Source organism: Rhinoraja longicauda, chromosome 3 (assembly GCF_053455715.1).
Source record: "Rhinoraja longicauda isolate Sanriku21f chromosome 3, sRhiLon1.1, whole genome shotgun sequence".
Classification (NCBI taxonomy): Eukaryota; Metazoa; Chordata; class Chondrichthyes; order Rajiformes; family Arhynchobatidae; genus Rhinoraja; species Rhinoraja longicauda.
In genome coordinates, this window is record NC_135955.1 from 46396113 (window position 1) to 46415939 (window position 19827).

Consider the following 19827-nt stretch of genomic DNA (forward strand, 5'->3'; position numbering starts at 1 on the left):
ACAGAGAAGGGGGTTATTAGCCGGATACTCTGCCCGAGTTACCTGGAGCCAGTCGGACCATGAATCTGTTGCACCAATCTCGCCCTCTGTCGGGCGATCGCGGCGGCAGCGCTGGTTTATTTCCCATCATTGCCACTCGGGGTTCATTTCAATGCGGACGTCGCCGCCTGGCGACAGAGGAGAAGAGAGGAGAGGAGGGAGGGCATGACGTCACGTTACGTCGCCGGCGATTGCGGGTGCAGCGTGCTGACGTCAGACAGACTGCGACCGGCGGCGACGACACGCGGAGCGGGTGAGCGAGAACATGGGGGGGAAGATAGTGACACGGGGGGGGGGAAAGATAGTGACACGGGGGGGGAAGATAGTGACACGGGGGGGGGAGATAGTGACACGGGGGGGGAAAGATAGTGACACGGGGGGGAAGATAGTGACACGGGGGGGGGGGAGATAGTGACACGGGGGGGGGTAGAGACACGGGGGGGGGAGACGGGGGGGGGATAGAGACACGGGGAGGTAGAGACACATGGGGAGACAGAGAGAGTGAGGGGGGGAGCAATGAAAGTGGTAGAAGGGATGGTGTCGGGGGGGGGCAGTGGCGACTTCGTGGGGGGATGGGAGGTAGAGGCGACAAGGGGGAGGGGGGGTGAAAGGGACCAGTTGGGGGAGGGTAGAGGGAAGGGACCGGAGGGTGAGAGGGGACCCAAGGTCCGGTCCCCCCCCCCCCCCCCCCTCCTCCAGACGGAAAGGGGTGGAAGGGACTGGAGGGAGCGTGGGACCGAAAGGAGTGAACCAGAGGATAGGAGCTGGTGGGGTAGAGCGGACTGGAGGGGGGATGTGATAGGGACTGGAGGAACGGGAGTGGGTAGAGGGGACCCAAGGTGGTGGGGTAGGGGAGGTAGAGAACCTCTGGCACTCCTACACTCAACCTCTGACAAACCAGAAAAAACATTACAAGTTTTGTCAACATTTCCTTATAACTAATACCCTCTAACCCTGGCAACATTGTGGTGAACTGCTTCTGCACTCTCTTCATAGCCTCCTGTAATGGGGTGATCAGAAATGCACAAAATACTCCAAATGCGGACTAACAAATGGTTTATAAAACTGCAATGTGATTTTCTGACTCTTATATTCACTGCCCTAACCGATGATGGCAAGCATACTATATTGCCGTCTTTATCTCTCCATCTACTTTTGTTGCCATTTTCAGGGAGTTATGAACTTGGTCCGCAAGATCCTGTACACCGATGATGTTAGGGTCTTTTCAGTGTGAAAATGGGGCTTTGCAAATGCCTAGCAAGATGCCTATCTAAACAAATCCATTTGCCTGTGTTTGTCCAGATCCTTCTAAACCCTTTCTATCCATGTTCCTGTCCAAATATCTTTTAAACGTCGCGGAGCCCTACACCACAGAAACTGGCCCTTTGGCCCACTTTGCCCATATTGACCAATGTAGCATACTGGCCTAGTCCCATTTGCCAGTATTTCACCCATAACCATCTAAACTCTTCTTATACATTTATCATATAAATGACATTAAAATGTTTTTGTAGTTGTATCCGCTTCCATAACTTTCTCTGACAACACATTCCAGATGCAAACTATTCTCCGAGTGGAAAACGTTACCCCTGAGGTCCCTCTAAAATCTCTCCCTATTCACCTTAAGCCTATGGCCCCTCGTTTTAGAATTATCTACCCTTTATAAAAAGACTGAATAGTCACTTTATTGATACCCCTCATGATCTTGTACACTTCTGTTAGGTCACCTCTCAGCTCCTCCACTCCAAAGAAAAAAGTCCCAGCCCATCCAACCCTTCCCTGTAAATCAAGCCCAAAAGCTCAGGTAATATCCTGGTGAGCAAACACAAAGTGCTGGAGTTGCTCTACAGGTCAGGTAGCATCTGTGGAGGGAATGGATTGGCAAAGTTATGGGCTGGGACCTGTGACTTGACCTGTTGAGTTACTTCAGCACGGTGTTCTGCTCAAGATTCCAGCATCTGCAATTCCTTGTGTGCAACATCCTGGTTAATCTCTTCTGAACCCTTTCCAACTTAATGATATCCTTTCTGTAGCTGAGCGAGCAGAACTGCAACTATTTACAATATATATTAAAGATTTATATGATGGGGTTAAACGTAGCACTAACAAATTTGCAGATGACACAAAGCTGGGTGGCAGTGTGAACTGCGAAGAGGATGCTAGGAGGTTGCAGGGTGACTTGGATAGATTGAGTGAGTGAGCAGATGCATGGCAGATGCAGTATAATGTGGATAAATGTGAGGTTATCCACTTTGGCAGCAAGAACAAGGAGGCAGATTATTTCCTCAATGGTGTCAGATTAGGAAAAAGGGATGTGCAACCAGACCTGGGTGCCCTTGTACACCAGTCACTGAAAGTAAACATGCAGATATAGCAGGCAGTGAAGAAAGCTAATGGCATGTTGGCCTTCATAATGAGAGGATTTGAGTAAAGGAGTAAAGAGGTCCTTCTGCAGTTGTATAGGGCCCTGGTGAGACCACATCTGGAGTATTGTGGGCAGTTTTGGTCTCCTAATTTGAGGAAGGACCCCTTTGCTATTGAGGCAGTGCAGCATAGGTTCACGAGGTTAATCCCCGGGATGGCGGGACTGTCATATGCGGAAAGATTGGAAAGACTGGGCTTGTATTCACTGGAATTTAGAAGGATGAGAGGGGATCTTATAGAAACAAAATTATAAAAGGACTGGACAAGCTAGATGCAGGAAAAATGTTCCTAATGTTGGGGGAGTCCAGAACCAGGGGCCACAGAATAAGAATAAATTCTCCTTTGACTCCTCCCACTTCCTCCAAACCAGAGGCGTAGCTATGGGCACTCGCATGGGTCCTAGCTACGCCTGCTTCTTTGTCGGGTACGTCGAACAATCCCTGTTCCAGACATACACTGGCCCCATCCCTGAACTCTACCTCCGCTACATCGATGACTGCATTGGTGCTACCTCTTGCACCCATGCAGAACTCACTGACTTCATACACTTCACCTCCAATTTCCATCCTGCCCTTAAATATACCTGGACTATCTCCAACATCTCCCTCCCGTTTCTGGACCTCACCATCTCCATCACAGGAGACAGACTAGTGACGGACATTTATTATAAACCCACTGACTCGCACAGCTATCTGGACTACACTTCTTCCCACCCGGTCCCTGCAAAAAGTCTATCCCCTACTCCCAATTCCTCCGTCTACGCCGCATCTGCGCCTGGGATGAGGTGTTTCACACTAGGGCTTCCGAGATGTCCTCGTTCTTCAGGAAACGGGGCTTCCCCTCCTCCATTATAGATGAGGCTCTCACTAGGGTCTCTTCTACATCCCGCAGCTCCGCTCTTGCTCCCCCTCCCCCCACTCACAACAAGGACAGAATCCCCCTCGTTCTCACCTTCCACCCCACCAGCCAGCGGATCCAACATATCATCCACTAACATTTCCGTCACCTACAACGGGACCTCACCACTGGCCATATCTTCCCATCCCCTTCCCTCTCTGCGTTCCGCAGAGACCGTTCCCTCCGTAACTCCCTGGTCCACTCGTCCCTTCCTACCCAAACCACCCCAACCCCGGGCACTTTCCCCTGCAACCGCACGATATGCAACACCTGTCCCTTTACCTCCCCCCTCAACTCCATCCAAGGACCCAAACAGTCTTTCCAGGTGAGACAAAGGTTCGCTTGCACCTCCTCCAACCTCATCTATTGCATCCGCTGCTCTAGATGTCAACTTATTTACATCGGCGAAACCAAGCTGAACACCTGCGCTCGGTCCGCATTAACCAAACTGATCTCCCGGTGGCCGAGCACTTCAACTCCCCCTCCCATTCCCAGTCTGACCTTTCTGTCATGGGCCTCCTCCAGTGCCATAGTGAGGCCCACCGGAAATTGGAGGAACAGCACCTCATATTTCGCCTGGGCAGTTTGCAGCCCAGTGGTATGAACATCAACTTCTCGAACTTTAGATAGTTCCTCTGTCCCTCCCTTCCCCTCCTCCTTCCCAGATCTCCCTCTATCTTCCTGTCTCCACCTACATCCTTCCTTTGTCCCGCCCCCCTGACATCAGTCTGAAGAAGGGTCTCGACCCGAAACGTCACCCATTCCTTCTCTCCCGAGATGCTGCCTGACCTGCTGAGTTACTCCAGCATTTTGTGAATAAAAATAATAAAGGGGAGGTCATTTAAAACAGATGAGAAAAAACTTTTTCACCCAGAGAGTTGTGAATTTGTTAAATTCTATGCCACAGAAGGCAGTCGAGGCCAATTCACTGGCTGGATTTAAAAGAGAGTTAGAGCTCTAGGGGCTAGCGGAATCAAGGGATATGGGAAGAACGCAGGCACGGGTTACTGATTGTGGATGTTCAACCATGATCACAATGAATGGTGGTGCCGGCTCGAAGGGCCAAATGGTCTCCTCCTGCATCTATTTTCTATGTTTCTAACCATTCCTCACCCCACCTGGCCAATCGATTAAGATCCTGCTGCAATTTTTCACAACCATCTTCACGATCTGCAAAACCACCCACTTTTGTATCATCTGCAAACTTGCTAATCTTGCCGTGTATGCTTTCATCCAAATCATTGATATAGATAACAAACAGTAACGGGCCTAGCACCAAACCCTGTGGCACATCACTAGTCACATGCCTCCAGTCCGAGAAGCAACCTTCCACCATCACCCTCTGCTTCCTTTCATGAAGCCAATTTTCTATCCATACAGTAACTCTTGAATCCCATGTGATCTAACCTTCCAGAGCAGCCTACCACGCAAAACCTTGTTGAATGCTTTGCTGAAGTCTTATTTTAGATTTGCCGCATCTGCCCTTTTTCAGTTTCTCTATCTTTCTTTGTACATAATGCCGGTGTTACCAGCTTTGTTCATGGTTTTAGATCAGTTTTATAATCCAACAGCACAGAAGCTCTAAGTTTCCAATGTAGACTGAGGAATGTCTGAGGAATGTGTACAAACGTTACTCTTACTCTACAGTTAGAGTTCCTTCTTCATTTAATTTTTTTGGTTTTGTTGCTAAAGCTGTTGATGCTTCATTTAATCCCAGGGAAGATTCCCAAATTAATTTTGGTCATTTTCAATTATGCAAGTATAATTGTGCCATTTTTGTGCATTTTTGCATCGATCGTATACTTTAAAAATGTATTGTTATTTTATAATATTGCAAAGCTTTATGCTGGTATTGATTCAGTGCTGTATTCCATTTGTTCTTTCAGGTTTCTTTGAGCTCAGTGACAGTATGGTGCTTAAAGGTAAAAAGTTTTCTGGAAAAAGTGGAGGTGCCCCATCTAGGAAGGGCAAAGTTAAAAAGTTTGATGGATCTAAAAGTGTTTCAGCAGGTAAGACCTTGATGTCACTAGAAACAAATGGGTGAATTCATCTATCCATTTTAATCCAGAAATCAAATTTATATGCTCCCACATTCTTATTATACGAAAGAGCTAATCTTAAAAATAAAATCTCTACATAGAAAAATGCCAGCTGCTTTCACGAACACAATGTATCAAAAAAAATGAAGTGTCCTGAAAAAACCCTCAATCGTTGCAGCAGTGGTACGAGAGGTCAGAAATACAGAAACCATAGTTGGCAATGTCTTTTATTTTAAAGGCATATTACCATTCTTCAACTCCTATTTGCCATTGTGTAGTTCTTCAATTACTCACCAAATCCAGTTTCCTGCTCAAATATTTCCTAATTCCTAATTCATCACATCATTCTCTGACATTTTCGAGATCCCACCACCAGTCACATCTTCCCGTTCCGTTCTCCTTTCCGTAGAGACCGCTCCCGCTGCAACTCCTTGGTTCACTCCATCCCTTCCCACACAAACCAAGTCCTTTCCACTGCAACTGTACCTACTCCTTCACATCCATCCAGGGACCTCAGCTGTCCTTCCAGTTGCGACAGAGGTTCACATGCGCCTCAGATAGATACAAAATTCTGGAGTAACTCAGCGGGTCAGGCAGCATCTCTGGAGAAAATCAATGGATGCCGTCTGAAGAAGGGTCCCACCCAAAATGTCACCTATCCATTTTGCTGCCTGACCACCTGAGTTACTCCAGCATTTTGTCTACCTTTGGTATAAACCAGCATCTGCAGTTCCTTTTTGTTTCACATGCACCTCCACTAACTCATCTGCTGCATCCAGTGTTCCCAATGTAGCCTCCTGTACACTGGTGAAACTCGGCGAATGTTTCATGAAACATGTGCTTGATATATCAAGGCATACAACATCTCCTGGTTGCTTTCTGAGGCCCAGGATTGAAGTCAGTATGGGAATGGGGAGAGAAGTTAAACTTTTTTATTCTGGGCCTCCTCCATTGCCAGAATGAGGTAACACGCAAACTGGACGAACAGCACCTCATATTCTGCTTGGGTAACGTACAACCCAATGGTATGAACATTGCATTCTCCAATTTTGGGTAACCCGCAACACCCTTCTTTGGGCCATGTCAGTGCTTGTGCTCCTCATGAGCTTCTTTCCCTGCTTCCTCATCCTATCCAATGAGTATAATCAGATTTGTTTTTAATGCACCTTCCTTCACTTTGCTATAATCTTGTTAACATGTCGTAATAACTGGCCACAATAATCCATAAATTGGGAGGTTCACATGTACCTCCATAAATCAGAGTCTAATGCTTTATTTCCCAAATTTAATTTTGAAATTTGTAATTAGATTTATTACAGCAACTACAGGCATCTGTGTTAACGCCCTGTTCTTTTTATTGGGTTTTAACACAGATGAACCCGGGAAACACAATTCAAAGTTCAAATTTCAAAAGTTGGAGAACAAGGCAAAGTTTAATGGCAAGAAGTTGGCAAACCCTGGTGGAAAAATGGAAACATTTAAGGGAGAAAAGCAAGCTGCAAGAAAAAGGAAACAATTAGGTGGAAATGAAGACGGTATGTAGCTTTTAGTTTAAGAGAAATGTAAGCTTCATTTGTACACATTTTAAGCAGTGTGTAAAAGTAATCATGGAAATTATTTCTTAGATTTCTGATAAATTTAAGCCATTTGTCTAATCTACATGTAATAACAGGTATAACAGGTATAACAGAGCTTTATTTGTCGTTCGGTACCGAAGTACCGAACGAAACTACATAGCAGTCATAGAAGAAAAAAAAACGAACACAAGACACATAACCCCAACACAAACGTCCATCACAGTGACTCCAAACACCCCCTCACTGTGATGGAGGCAACAAAACTTCCACTCTCTTCCCCACGCCCACGGACAGACAGCTCGTCCCCGACCGACCCGCACAGTCCCCGCACCGGGCGCTGAAACGTCTCGCGGCCGAACCGGGCGATGAAAGGCCCGCGACCAAGCCTTGCGCAGCTAAGTCCCGTGGTCGAGCCGCACCGGGCGATGTCAAGTCCGCAGCCGAGCCGCACCAGCGATGAAAAGCCCCGCAGCCGAGCTGCACCGGGCGATGTTAAGCCCCGCGGCCGAGCCGCACCGGGCGATGTTAAGTCCCGCAGCCGAGCCGCACCAGCGGTGAAAAGTCCCGCAGCCGAGCTGCACCGGGCGATGTTAAGTCCAGCGGCCAAGCCGCACCGGGAGATGTAAAGTCCAGCGGCCAAGCCGCAGCGGGCGATGTTAGGCCCCGCAGCCGAGCCACACCCCGCGCCGTGAGGAAGAGAAAAGTTCCCCCCCCCCCCCACACCCACCCACCCACACCCACCCACACCACCACCCCCTCCCACACATACACAACCAAAAAAAATATATAAAAACCATCCCAACACCGACACACAACAAAAAAAGGGGAAAAAAAGACGGACAGACTGCTCGTCAGCCGCTGCCGTTAGGCGCCGCCACGTGATCGTAGCTACAATTTATCAGTAAGTAAGTCAAATTTTCTTCATATGTTTTAGTTCATCATTTTAGGCAATGTTTTAATATTCTATACTAGACGACCAGTGGACCAGACCAGTTGGGTTCCCATTGTGACGCCAGTGATCTCAAAATGTTAATCACATCATGTATATATATATATATATGGACGACCCGTGGGTTCCCGTTGTGACGCCAGTGATCTCAAAATGGCGATCGCATCTTGTGTGTGTGTGTATATATATATAAACATAGCACAAAAAGTAAGGAAATTTGTGTTTGGTAGATTATTTCTTTGTTGTAACAATGCTTCTTGGCAATAAATCTTATACCGTTGGAAAGCCTGTTTATTTCCCTTTTAAATGGTGCCACATTTGTAAGGAACATGCATTTGTGGGATGAGCAGCAGAGCTGAGTATATGGGTTGCGCCCTTGAAAAATTTACCAAATCTTCTCTGCCAATGCCAAACATTCTGCTGTTGCTATTGACTCTTGTTTTGAGCTTCTGGTACCCCCAGGTGCTGACAATCTGGTGCCTGATTGGCACCTGATTGGCAGCATCTGTGAGCATGGGCCCTGCTACAGTGGTCAGTAGGTGTCTGCTCCAAGAATCGGCATGCCACGTTTGACTGATCTGGATAGGGCCCGTGCGATAGGGCAACTTCAAGCTGGTGTTCCGCAAAACCAAGTTGCGGCATTATTTGGAGTGAGCCCTAGTACCATCTCCAAAGTGAAGGCCAAGTTCCATATAACGGGGGATGTCAGACACAGGCCGCGAAGTGGGCGTCCCAAGAAGACGACACCCGAAGAAAACCGTTTCCTCACCCTGTCAGCACTTGGGAACCATAGGCTGTCTTCTACAGATTTGTAGTCAAGGTTTGCAGGACGATATGGCCGACGGCTCTCTGCCCAGACAATTCGGAACAGACTGCACGCAGCCGATCTCCGGTCTCATAGGGCTGCCAGGAGGCCTGCCCTTCACCATCAGGCCCGTTTGCGCTGGTGTCGGCAACACGTGCACTGGAACCTGAACATGTGGAGGAACGTTATGTTCAGCGATGAGTCCAGATTCTGCCTACGGCAGTTGGATTATAGGGTCAAAGTGTGGAGAAGACGCGGAGAACGCTATGCTGATTGCTGCACCGATAGAGTAACATCTTTTGGTGGAGGCAGTGTGATGGTGTGGGGCGGCATCTCCCTCACTGGAAAAACAAGGCTTGTCATCATTGGAGGCAATCTCAATGCAGAGAGATATCGAGATGAGATTCTGCAACCAGTGGCAATCCCATATCTCCACAGTCTGGGACCGAACTCTATCCTCCAAGATGACAATGCTCGCCCCCACAGAGCAGGGTTTCTCAGAGACTACCTCCAGAATTTGGGAGTGGAGAGGATGGAATGGCCTGCCAGCAGTCCTGACCTCAACCCCATTGAACACTTGTGGGATCAGCTTGGGCGTGCTGTTCGTGCCAGAGTAACCAACACAACCACGTTGGCTGACTTGCGACAAATGCTGGTTGAAGAATGGGATGCCATCCCACAACAGTGTGTGACCAGGCTGGTGACCAGCATGAGGAGGAGGTGCCAGGCTGTTGTGGCTGTGTATGGTTCTTCCACACGCTACTGAGGCTCCTGTTTATTAAATGAATAAATTGTTAAATTGCCAATATGTCTTGTTTCTTCAGACTTCAATCATCCAATCCACCAAACAACACCGAACAAGAGTCAATGGCAGAATAAGCTGTTTGGCATTGGCAGAGAAGATTTGGCAGATTTTTCATGGGCGCAACCCACATACTCAGCTCTGCTGCTCATCCCACAAATGCATGTTCCTTACAAATGTGGCACCATTTAAAAGAGAAATAAACAGGCTTTCCAACGGTATGAGATTTATTGCCAAGAAGCATTGTTACAACAAAGAAATAATCTACCAAACACAAATTTCCTTACTTTTTGTGCTATGTTTTAATTCCTGGAAAGTTCGATCTCAAAATATTTTGGAGTACCCCTACCAGAGGAATTGCTGTGGTACAAGATGTTGGCACACCATCCTCTTCTCAATGGTTAGTAGAAATGGTTGCCTCACTGGAATAGCACAATGCATGACTGGATTACAAAGACAGCATCTTCAAATATTTAATTTATAAGATATAATCTTTTCTGGCATTTATTGCCTATTCCTAATTACCCTTGTGAAGGTGGTTGTGAAACACTGTGGTGGAACTGCTGTTGTCCTTCCTGTGCAGGAATGTCTATAGTGCTGTTCAGGAAACAGTTCCAGGATTTATTCCCAACGATGATGGAGGTGCAGCGATAATTTTCCAAATCAGGATCGTATGCTACCTAGAGAGCAACTATCATGTGATGCTTTCATGCATGTTCCTTACAAATGTGGCACCATTTAAAAGGGAAATAAACAGGCTTTCCAACGGTATAAGATTTATTGCCAAGAAGCATTGTTACAACAAAGAAATAATCTACCAAACACAAATTTCCTTACTTTTTGTGCTATGTTTATGTATGTTCCCGAAATACAGCCAAAATGGTACACAAAAACGCAATAATTTGAACGAAACTTAATACTGCACACTGCAGGCGAAAGGTGAGTAAGGTGCTCCTAAAATTGTTGCGCTATCGTGTACCGTTTTGCCTGTATTTCAGGAACATACATACATACAAGATGAGACTTTCAGTTACATCTATCTATATACTAGAAAAGAGTGGACCCGTTGAGCCCAAACCTATCCTGCATTGGTCAAGTACCCTCCCCTCCCCCACTCCTCCTTCCCCTCTTCCCCCCCCACTCCTTCCCCCCTCATCCCCCACTCACCCACTCCATCCCCTTCAACCCCCACTCACCCAATCCATCCCCCCTCAACCCCCCTTAAAACTCCCCCAAACCTCTACTGCATTGGTCTATCACCATCCACTTCCCCTCCCCCACTCACCCACTCCACCCTCACTCAACCCCCCTTATCTCCCCCCCCCCCCTCCCGGGTCGCTGCCTTTTGCACCATCGCAAAGTCGAAATATTGTAAGTGGAAGCATCGTAAGTCGGGGAGCATCTGTATTAGATCAACGGGCCCCAACTGTGCAGGCGCGGACCCGTTGGGTTCCCATTGTGACGTCGAACAGGGAGGTATTACTGCGCAGGGCAGGGCAAGTGGAAAAGGGATTTATTAAAGTTTAAAAAGTGATTTTTAAAGTTTAAAAAGTGAATAACTTTAAAAATATAACAACAATTTGAACCGCAGGCCAATGGTGAGTAAGGTGGGCCTAAAATTGTTGCGCTATCGTGTACTGTTTTGACTGTATTACGGGTACCTACAAACGAACAAATATGCAAGACGAGTTTTAGTAATTACAAGTTGGGCCCGTTCCTCGTAGACAGGGGGGCAGGGTAGGGGAGAGAGTGTGAGTGAATGAGTCCTGGACCCAAAGCCTCTCCTGTATTGGTGCAGCACCCTCAATCCCCTCACTCAATCCCCCTTATCCCCCATTCTCCCCACACTGACCTACACCATTCCACCTACGAGCCCCCACTTGCCCCTCCCCTGCGCCCATCCCCACTTGCCCCTCCCCTGCCCTCACCCCCACTCCCCCCAGCCCTGCCTCCACCCCCATTCCCCCCTTCCCACCCCTATTCCCCCACTCTCCCCACCCCAATCTTCCCTCCTCCCCACCCCCACTTTCCCCCACTATTCCCTCCACCCCACCCTGCCCTCCTCCCCAGCCCCACTCTTCCACCACCCCCACTCTCTCAACCCCCACCCCCTCCTCCCGTTGGGCCCATTCCTCTTAGAGGGGGGCAGAGAAGGGGGGAGAGTGTAAGTGAGTGAGCCCTGGACCCAAAGCCTCTCCTGTGTAGAGGGGGGACAGGGAAGGGGAGAGGGTGTGACTGAGGTGGCCATTCGCTCCTCCCCTTTCCCCCACTCTCTCTTCCCCCCACCCCCCCATTCTCTCCTCCCCAGCCCCACTCTTCCCCCACCCCCACTCTCTCAACCCCCACCCCCTCCTCCCGTTGGGCCCATTCCTCTTAGAGGGGGGGCAGAGAAGGGGGGAGAGTATGAGTGAGTGAGCCCTGGACCCAAAGCCTCCCCTGTGTAGAGGGGGGGCAGGGAAGGGGGGAGGGTGTGACTGAGGCCTCCCCTTTCCCCCACTCTCTCTTCCCCCCCACCCCCCCATTCTCTCCTCTCCCAGCCCCACTCTTACTCTCCTCCACCCCCCCTTTCCCCACCACTCTCTCTTCCCCCCACCACCAACACCCCTCCCCCCCACCCCTGCTGTCCCCACCCCAGTCCCACTCTCCCTCCCACCCCTACTCTGTCCTCCCACCCTCCCCCCCACTCTTACTCTCCCCCACCTCACCAGCCCCCCTCTCTCCTCCCCCACCCCCCGCCTCCCCACTCTCTTCTCCCCCCTCCTACCCCCATCCTCCCTTCGCCTCCCACGCCCCCTCCCCTCCGTGGAGCCATTGGCGGCGAAAGGGACTTACCGAGCGTGCAGGGAGGAGGAGGGAGCGCCAGACTGCTGGAGACGGGCAGCGCGGCGGCGGCTGTGGCCTAGCCGAGCTGGGATTACCCGCGGCGGTTGTGGGAGAGAGGGGAGAGAGAAGCGAGGGGAGAGAGGAGAGAAGCAAGGGGAAGAGAGGGGAGCCCCTGATTGCGGGAGGCTCGGCTAACGGCGTCCATCTTGTTTGTGCGAGTGAAGAGAGAGTCCATGCGTGCCCTCTGGTGATGTCATACGCACAGCAGCCCTTGGAAAATGTGTTTAGAAATGAGATTTTTGAACTTTAAAATGTCTCTAAGTTAAATATAAGACCAATTTAAATAAAAGTTATAAAGAGTCATCGCGAGAGTGGTGATTAAGGTGGCGCAAAAATGGTGGCGTTTTGGCAAAATCACAGAAAAACATATTTACATACGGATATATATATATATATAAGATCTGAGTTTTAGTAGTAGTAGTAATAGGGATGGATGGATGGAAAAAAAAGAAATTTGTGGCTATTCATTTACTTCTCTTTTATACAAATTCCATGAGTGAATTTTATTCAGAATCTCAAATTTCGTGGTAATGATTTGACATCATTGATGCTTTTCTCATATTTTCATATTTTCTTTTGATGTAAAAAAGGCTATTTGATCCCTCAAGCCATTAGCTGTTTCAGCAATCCCATTCCCCCACTTATTTTCTTGTAACCTATCCCTTTCATATTCTCATAAACTCCATTCTGATTTTGTTACTACTCACCTATACTGCTGAGCCACAGGCTCACCCAGTAGATTATAGATTGAGCGTGTTAATGACATGGTGTATGGTGCACCGTCCATCGATTTTTAAGTCCATGTGATAATCAGTGCATGGTATTTTAATGTATTGAAGCTGTTATTTCTGACGGACATCATATGAAACTAACATGATTTTGTCATCTCAGGCACCATTTTGAAGAAACCTAAGTGGGATGATTTCAAAAAAGAAAAGAAAGAACTAAAACTGAACAGACAACAGGACAAGAAAACTAATTATGATTTAGTCATTCGATCAAAGCAGATCTGGGAAAGTGTAAGAAGGTATTTTTAACAAAGTTAAAATCAAATTTATCTTTTACACCTGCAATAGTTGGATGTCCACTTACAAAAGCAATGTAGCCTTATAGAAAGCAGTCTTAATGGCAGGTTGAAGACTACACTCCCCATGCACACCGCATCCCAATTCATGTACATCAAGCATAGTCTGCTTAGAAAGCATATATATGATTTTCATTATTGAACTTATTTGCACACTTTTCCATAAGATTTCTTGGTGCACTAGAAGAAACTAGAAGAGAGGTTACCTCATTTCACTTTAATTCAAATAGGTTTAATTCCGTAGATCCATTGTCGTCACTTTTTGAGATATCATTCCTGAATATCTGAATCAATCCAAGCCCACCTATGATTTTTTCCTCAATATATAAGCACTTAAAGGAAAAAAGGTACGGGCGGCACAGTGGTGCAGCAGTAAAGCTACTGTCTTTGGTATCCTCCCACAATCCAAAGACTTACAGGTTTGTAGGTTAATTGGCTTGGCGTAAATATAAATTGTCCCTAGTGTGTGTAGGATAGTGCTAGTGTGCGGGGATCGCTGGTTGGTGCAGACTCGGTGGGCCGAAGGGCCTGTTTACGCGCTGTATCTCTAAACTAAACCAAAACCAGAAAAGGTCGGGAGCAGAGCAAGGACGATCGTTGGCTGAGAGCAAAGTAAGTGTTAATTGCAGTGTGAAAAGGCAGTTTAAAAAGAGCGCCAAGAGGACGCTAGTAGTCAGTCAGAAAAGCGCATAACTCCAAGCTCGTCAGGAAGGCAGGATAGAAGTGAGTACGTGGATTGGTTGATCAATTAAAATAGAAGTTTGGTAAATTGGCCAATTAAGTAATTTAGTGACTGATATAAGCAAGACTTGCACAAGGGTTGCAGCTCTGTCCGGGTGCAGCCCTGTTGAGGGAAGTGCCCTGTGAGAAAAGTGCGAGTCTTTGGCTGCAAATCTAAGTGCCCTGTGAGAAAAGTGCGAGTCTTTGGCTGCGAGGCTTCAGCGAGGAGGCTGAGGTGAGGAGGCTACGCTTGTTTTTGAGCCTGAATTGTTTTTTGACACTAAAGTAATGGCGGACAAGTTGGTGTTGTGTGTTTCCTGCAGGATGTGGGAAGGTAGGGACTCAGCTGGAGCTTCTGGGAGCTTCACCTGCAAGAACTGTGTCCAGGTGCAGTTCCTGAATGGACGTGTGGCGGAGTTGTAAAAGCAGCTGGATGACCTCAGGGCCATCCGGGAATGCGAGAGTTTCCTGGACAGGACCTACTGTGAGGCTGTCACGCCAAGGGTCCAGGTCGAGCGAAGGGGGGAGCGAACTTGGACTACAGGAGACACCGGTGGCTGTGCCTATAGGCGAACAGGTACACCCTCTTGGGAGCTGTCGGGGCAGAAGACGCTTCCAGTCCAAGCAGCAGACATGTTGGCAGCTCTAACGCAAGCAAGGAAACTCGACCGGGGAGACCGAAGTCAGGAAGAGCCATAGTAGTGGGTGACTCCATTGTCCGAGGTACGGACAGTAGATTCTGTGGCGGCAGGCGGGACTCGAGGATGGTCTGTTGCCTCTCTGGTGCCAGGGTTCAAGACGTCACGGAGCGGCTTCAGAACATCCTAGCGAGGGAAGGCGATCAACTGGAAGTAGTTTTTTATCTTTTTAAGAAAGTATCTTTTTAAATTAGCAATTACATCTGGGTTTGATGAAGATTCATCGCCTAAATTTATCACTCTGCTCCTCCTCAGCTACTATCTACAGTGCCCCCCATAATGTTTGGGACAAAGACCCATCATTTATTTATTTGTCTCTGTACTCCACAATTTGAGATTTGTAATAGAAAAGAAATCACATGTGGTTAAAGTGCACGTTGTCAGAAATGGGGGACTATGTATAAACACTGCTGTAATTTCTACATGGTGAAACCAAAATGTGTAAAAATGGCCTTTATTAAAATCTGACTCAACTTTCTGAGTATTTTGAATGTTTTCAGTTGTATAATTTTAAGTGACATTGAAATTGATTTCTAACACTTTTTTAATGTTTCTATTCTTCCAGAAAAGACTGCAGTAAAGAAAAGAAAGCAGAACTTATGAAAGAATTACAGAAGCTTGTCCATGGAAATATTAAAAATGTATGCTGTGTTTACTTTTAGCCTTTCATTTCTTGACAATTAGTTAAGATCATATCTGTAGTGTTGAACACATGTCAGACCTCTTGTATCATACTTAGTATCAAAATATTTATAATTATCTTTACAGTTTTTAACCTGCAGTTTGACTCGTATATCATACCAGTACTTATTCCACCAATTATAGACTAAATACGTGGTGTGCCCTAAGCATAACATTCTTTACATTTCATCACAGATTAATACAATGGGGCAACATTTCCATAAAGTCCACACAAATGTTCAGTGGATATCTTCTTAATAAGACAGATCATAAGTGGAGGCTATGGGGCAGTGTCCCATGCAGCAGGAACTCCAGGATTTCGACTCCTTGTGAAGTCTAACAGGGCATTGTGAATCACCTCAGATTTCACATCGCTCTAAGTGGAAAAATGCTTGCTGGGGTCCTTCCAGGTTAACTTCGTGCAGGTATAGCAGGGAGTAGATTGCTGTCACAGGAGACCCATTGGCGTATGTGATTCCCAAAAGTACTTTACAAATTGCATTATTTTGGGAGAAAATGCAATTGAAAGTGCAGTATTCATTCCCTTTTTGATTCTTACTGGGAAATGTATGTTGACATCTTATTAATTCATAATAATCCAGCTTCAATAAACAAAAATTCTGCTATAATTATGTAGCTGGAGATTTTTTTAACAAATTACCTTATCTTTTCCAGATTGCATTTTCACACGATTCTGCCCGAGTAATCCAGTGTTACCTTCAGTTTGGTAATAAAGAACAAAGGGAAGAAGTCTTTGTGGAATTAAAAGGTACTTTAAAGCTTTGTGTGCTTTTCAATAACCTACTCGTTGACAATAGTTTGTATTTGCCAGGACCACTTGGTTCCAGTCTGGGTCCATATATTGATCAGAGAACTGAATTGCAGTGGTGATGTGTAAGTGTGTACCCTTGACAACAAGGCAGCATTTGCCCAAGTGTGGCATCAGGCTGCCCTGGTAAAAGGAGTTAATCTTGGTCCATTGTCCGAACCCCAATTATTTTCTGTGCTTCATCAGAGCCATGAGTGGAGATGCTGACGATTCCACTATATTTAGTTCCGTTCGCAACTCCTTAGCAAATGAAGCTGCTTCTGCCTGCATTCAGCAAGATCTAGACAATGTTCAGAAACGTGTTGATAAGCAGCAAGCAAAATTATTTCCACAAAAGCACTGGGGAATGGCAATGTTGGTTAAGAGATAGCCTAAGCACCTTTAAAACCCGGAGCGTCTACTACCAAGAAGGACATAGGCGGTAGTTGCATGTGAACTGCAGGGCAGCACAGTGATGCAGTAGTAGAGGTGTTGCCTTACCAGCGCCAGAGACCCCGGTTCGATCCTGTCTGTGGGTGCTGTCTGTACGGAGTCCGTACATTCTCCCTGTAACTGTGGTTTTTCTCCGGGCGCTCCTGTTTCCTCCCACATTCCAAAGACGTACAGGTTTATAGGTTAATTGGCTTCTGCAAATTGTCCCTACTGTGTAAGATAGAACTAGTGTATGGGTGATTGTTGGATGGCGCAGACTCGGTGGGCCACAGGGCCTGTTTCCATGCTGTATTTCTAAAACTAAAACCTGCGTCTACCTGACTTGGATATGTATTGGTGGTCCTTCATTGTCACTGAGTCTAAATCTTGGAACTGCCCAGCAGCACTGGGCAAGTACCTTTAACAGAAGGACTGCAGAGGTTCTGGATTATGGTTTCCCATCTTATCCTCAAGATCATTTAGGATTGGGCAATGAATCCTGGCCTAACCAGCAATGTCCAGATCCTGGAAATGAATATGAAAAAAAAAAAATCCTCTTGGGTTAATTTCACCTGGTAATTTCATTTCAGAGCATCTGGTTGAGTTGAGTAAATCCAAGTACGGCAGACATATTGTGAAGAAAATTCTAATGTATGGGTAAGTACAGTGTTGGAGATTAATTGTGAGGTAGTAGCAAAACATTTGCATTTGGTTGTTTCTGTAGGTGCAGGATTTATTTGTGTTCTTTGGTTTTAAAACACTGCATTAAATTGTGCTACAGACATGCTCTATCCAGATACTTCCCGACTTATGTAAGAGTCACGTTCCATAAACCCTTGTGCAAGTCAGATTTTAAGCAAATCAGAATCACCTTAAAACTGGATAGAAACAAAGAATTGTAGAAGCTGGTTAATACGCAAAACGACTGAATCAGTCTGAAGAAGGGTCTCAAACCAAAATGTTGTCTATCCATGTTCTCCAGAAATGCTGCCTGACCGGCTTGAGTTACTCCAGCACTTTGTGTAGTTTTGCCATAAAACTAGGTGCCAATACACAATAGGTGCAGGAGTAGGCCATTCGGCCCTTCGAGCCTGCACCGCCATTCAATGTGATCATGGCTGATCATTCACTATCAGTACCCTGTTCCTGCCTTCTCCCCATATCCCCTGACTGCTATCTTTAAGAGCTCTATCTAGCTCTCCCTTGAAAGCATCCAGAGAATTGGCCTCCACTGCCTTCTGAGGCAGAGAATTCCACAGATTTACAACTCTCTGACTGAAAAAGTTTTTCCACATCTCCGTTCTAAATGGCCTACCCCTTATTCTTAAACTGTGGCCCCTGGTTCTGGACTCCCCCAACATTGGGAACATGTTTCCTGCCTCTAATATGTCCAATCCCTTAATAATCTTATATGTTTCAATAAGCTCCCCTCTCATCCTTCTAAATTCCAGTGTATACAAGCCTAGTCGCTCCGGTCCTTCAACATACGACAGTCCCGCAATTCCGGGAATTAACCTAGTGAACTACGCTGCACGCCCTCAATAGCAAGAATGTCCTTCCTCAAATTTGGAGACCATAACTGCACACAATACTCCAGGTGCGGTCTCACCAGGGCCCTGTACAACTGCAGAAGGACCTATTTGCTCCTATTTGCACGGTAGCGCAGCGGTAGAGTTGCTGCTTTACAGCGAATGCAGCGCCGGAGACTCAGGTTCGATCCTGACTACGGGTGCTGCACTGTAAGGAGTTTGTACGTTCTCCCCGTGACCTGCGTGGGTTTTCTCCGAGATCTTCGGTTTCCTCCCACACTCCAAAGACGTACAGGTATGTAGGTTAATTGGCTGGGTAAATGTAAAAATTGTCCCTAGTGGGTGTAGGATAGTGTTAATGTACGGGGATCACTGGGCGGCACGGACTTGGAGGGCCGAAAAGGCCTGTTTCCGGCTGTATATATATGATATGATGATATGATAAAGGCCAACATGCCATAGCCAATGACCCTGGTCTGCTCCAGCGAGACCTTCTTCACCAGCAGCAGTAGTGTCTAGTTGACGCAGCTGTTGTTGCGGTTCATTTGTCGACCCTGGCCGACAGCGCTTTCTTCGACAGGATGCGCTTGGTCATTGTGGACTCCCATACCCACCAGCTGCTGCTTCTTCCTGTTGGCCAACACTTTGTCCGCTCTCCACTGCCATCTCCACCTTGTCCCCCGGTGTCCGAGGTGGAAGATGTCAGTGACTCTGGGGAAGGAGAGAAAGGACGGAGTGGACTAAGTGACGGGTAATAGGAAGAAGCGGCAGCTGATGAGGGGAGGGTGTCCCACGGTGACTGAGCGCATCTTGTCGTTGGCGGCGCCCTGAAGAAAGTGCTGTTGGCTAGATTCTACAATGTGAGCCGCAAGAACAGCAGCATTAACTGGACGATGCTGCAGCTGATGAAGATATCGCGGGTGCACCTTGTGGAAGCTGCCGACCACTTGGCCGGAGTTGCTCTCCATCGCCTCCCTCATTCTTGCTCACTCTTCTCAGTATTGCTGGAAGAGCAGCGAGACCTGGCGATACTTTTATATTTATGAAGCTGATGGCAAGCCTTTGTCAAATTCCCGTTGCAATGACACAAATCATTCAGGAAACGGAACCACCTATTGTGGATTGTTTAAATGTCGTCCATCACATACGTTGGAGAGTGCCTGTACTTTGAGTTTTGTTTGGGCCGTAACCGCAAGTTATTACTCTTGGTTAGGTGCTAACTTGCTGAATTATGGAGAATGGGAATGGTCTCTGCAAGTGATTACCAGATGATAAGCCTTTTTTAATATCACACCAGCAAGTTGTACTCCTGAGAACCTAGGACCAATAGTTCAGATGCAAGTGAAGCTATAAGTTAGAAAGTAATTTGAAAGTACGACCAAGGCTAACAAATAGCATTTACATTTTTGTGTTGTCAGAATTAGACAACTGTTATCCACGTTTGTTACTTTCAACTTTAT

General features: G+C 47.0%; 1 protein-coding gene across 1 annotated transcript in view; it reads left to right on the forward strand.

Annotated features, from left to right (window-relative positions):
- Positions 1 to 219: 219 nt before the first annotated feature.
- pum3 (pumilio RNA-binding family member 3) overlaps positions 220 to 19827 on the forward strand; it is a 45013-nt gene continuing 25405 nt past the window's right edge. Inside the window, exons 1-7 of the mRNA XM_078396065.1 lie at positions 220 to 292; positions 5247 to 5369; positions 6773 to 6934; positions 13307 to 13442; positions 15483 to 15558; positions 16274 to 16367; positions 17429 to 17495. Of these exons, the coding sequence (XP_078252191.1) occupies positions 5270 to 5369; positions 6773 to 6934; positions 13307 to 13442; positions 15483 to 15558; positions 16274 to 16367; positions 17429 to 17495 (635 nt within the window). The 5' untranslated portion in view covers positions 220 to 292; positions 5247 to 5269. The remainder of the gene's footprint in view (positions 293 to 5246; positions 5370 to 6772; positions 6935 to 13306; positions 13443 to 15482; positions 15559 to 16273; positions 16368 to 17428; positions 17496 to 19827) is intronic.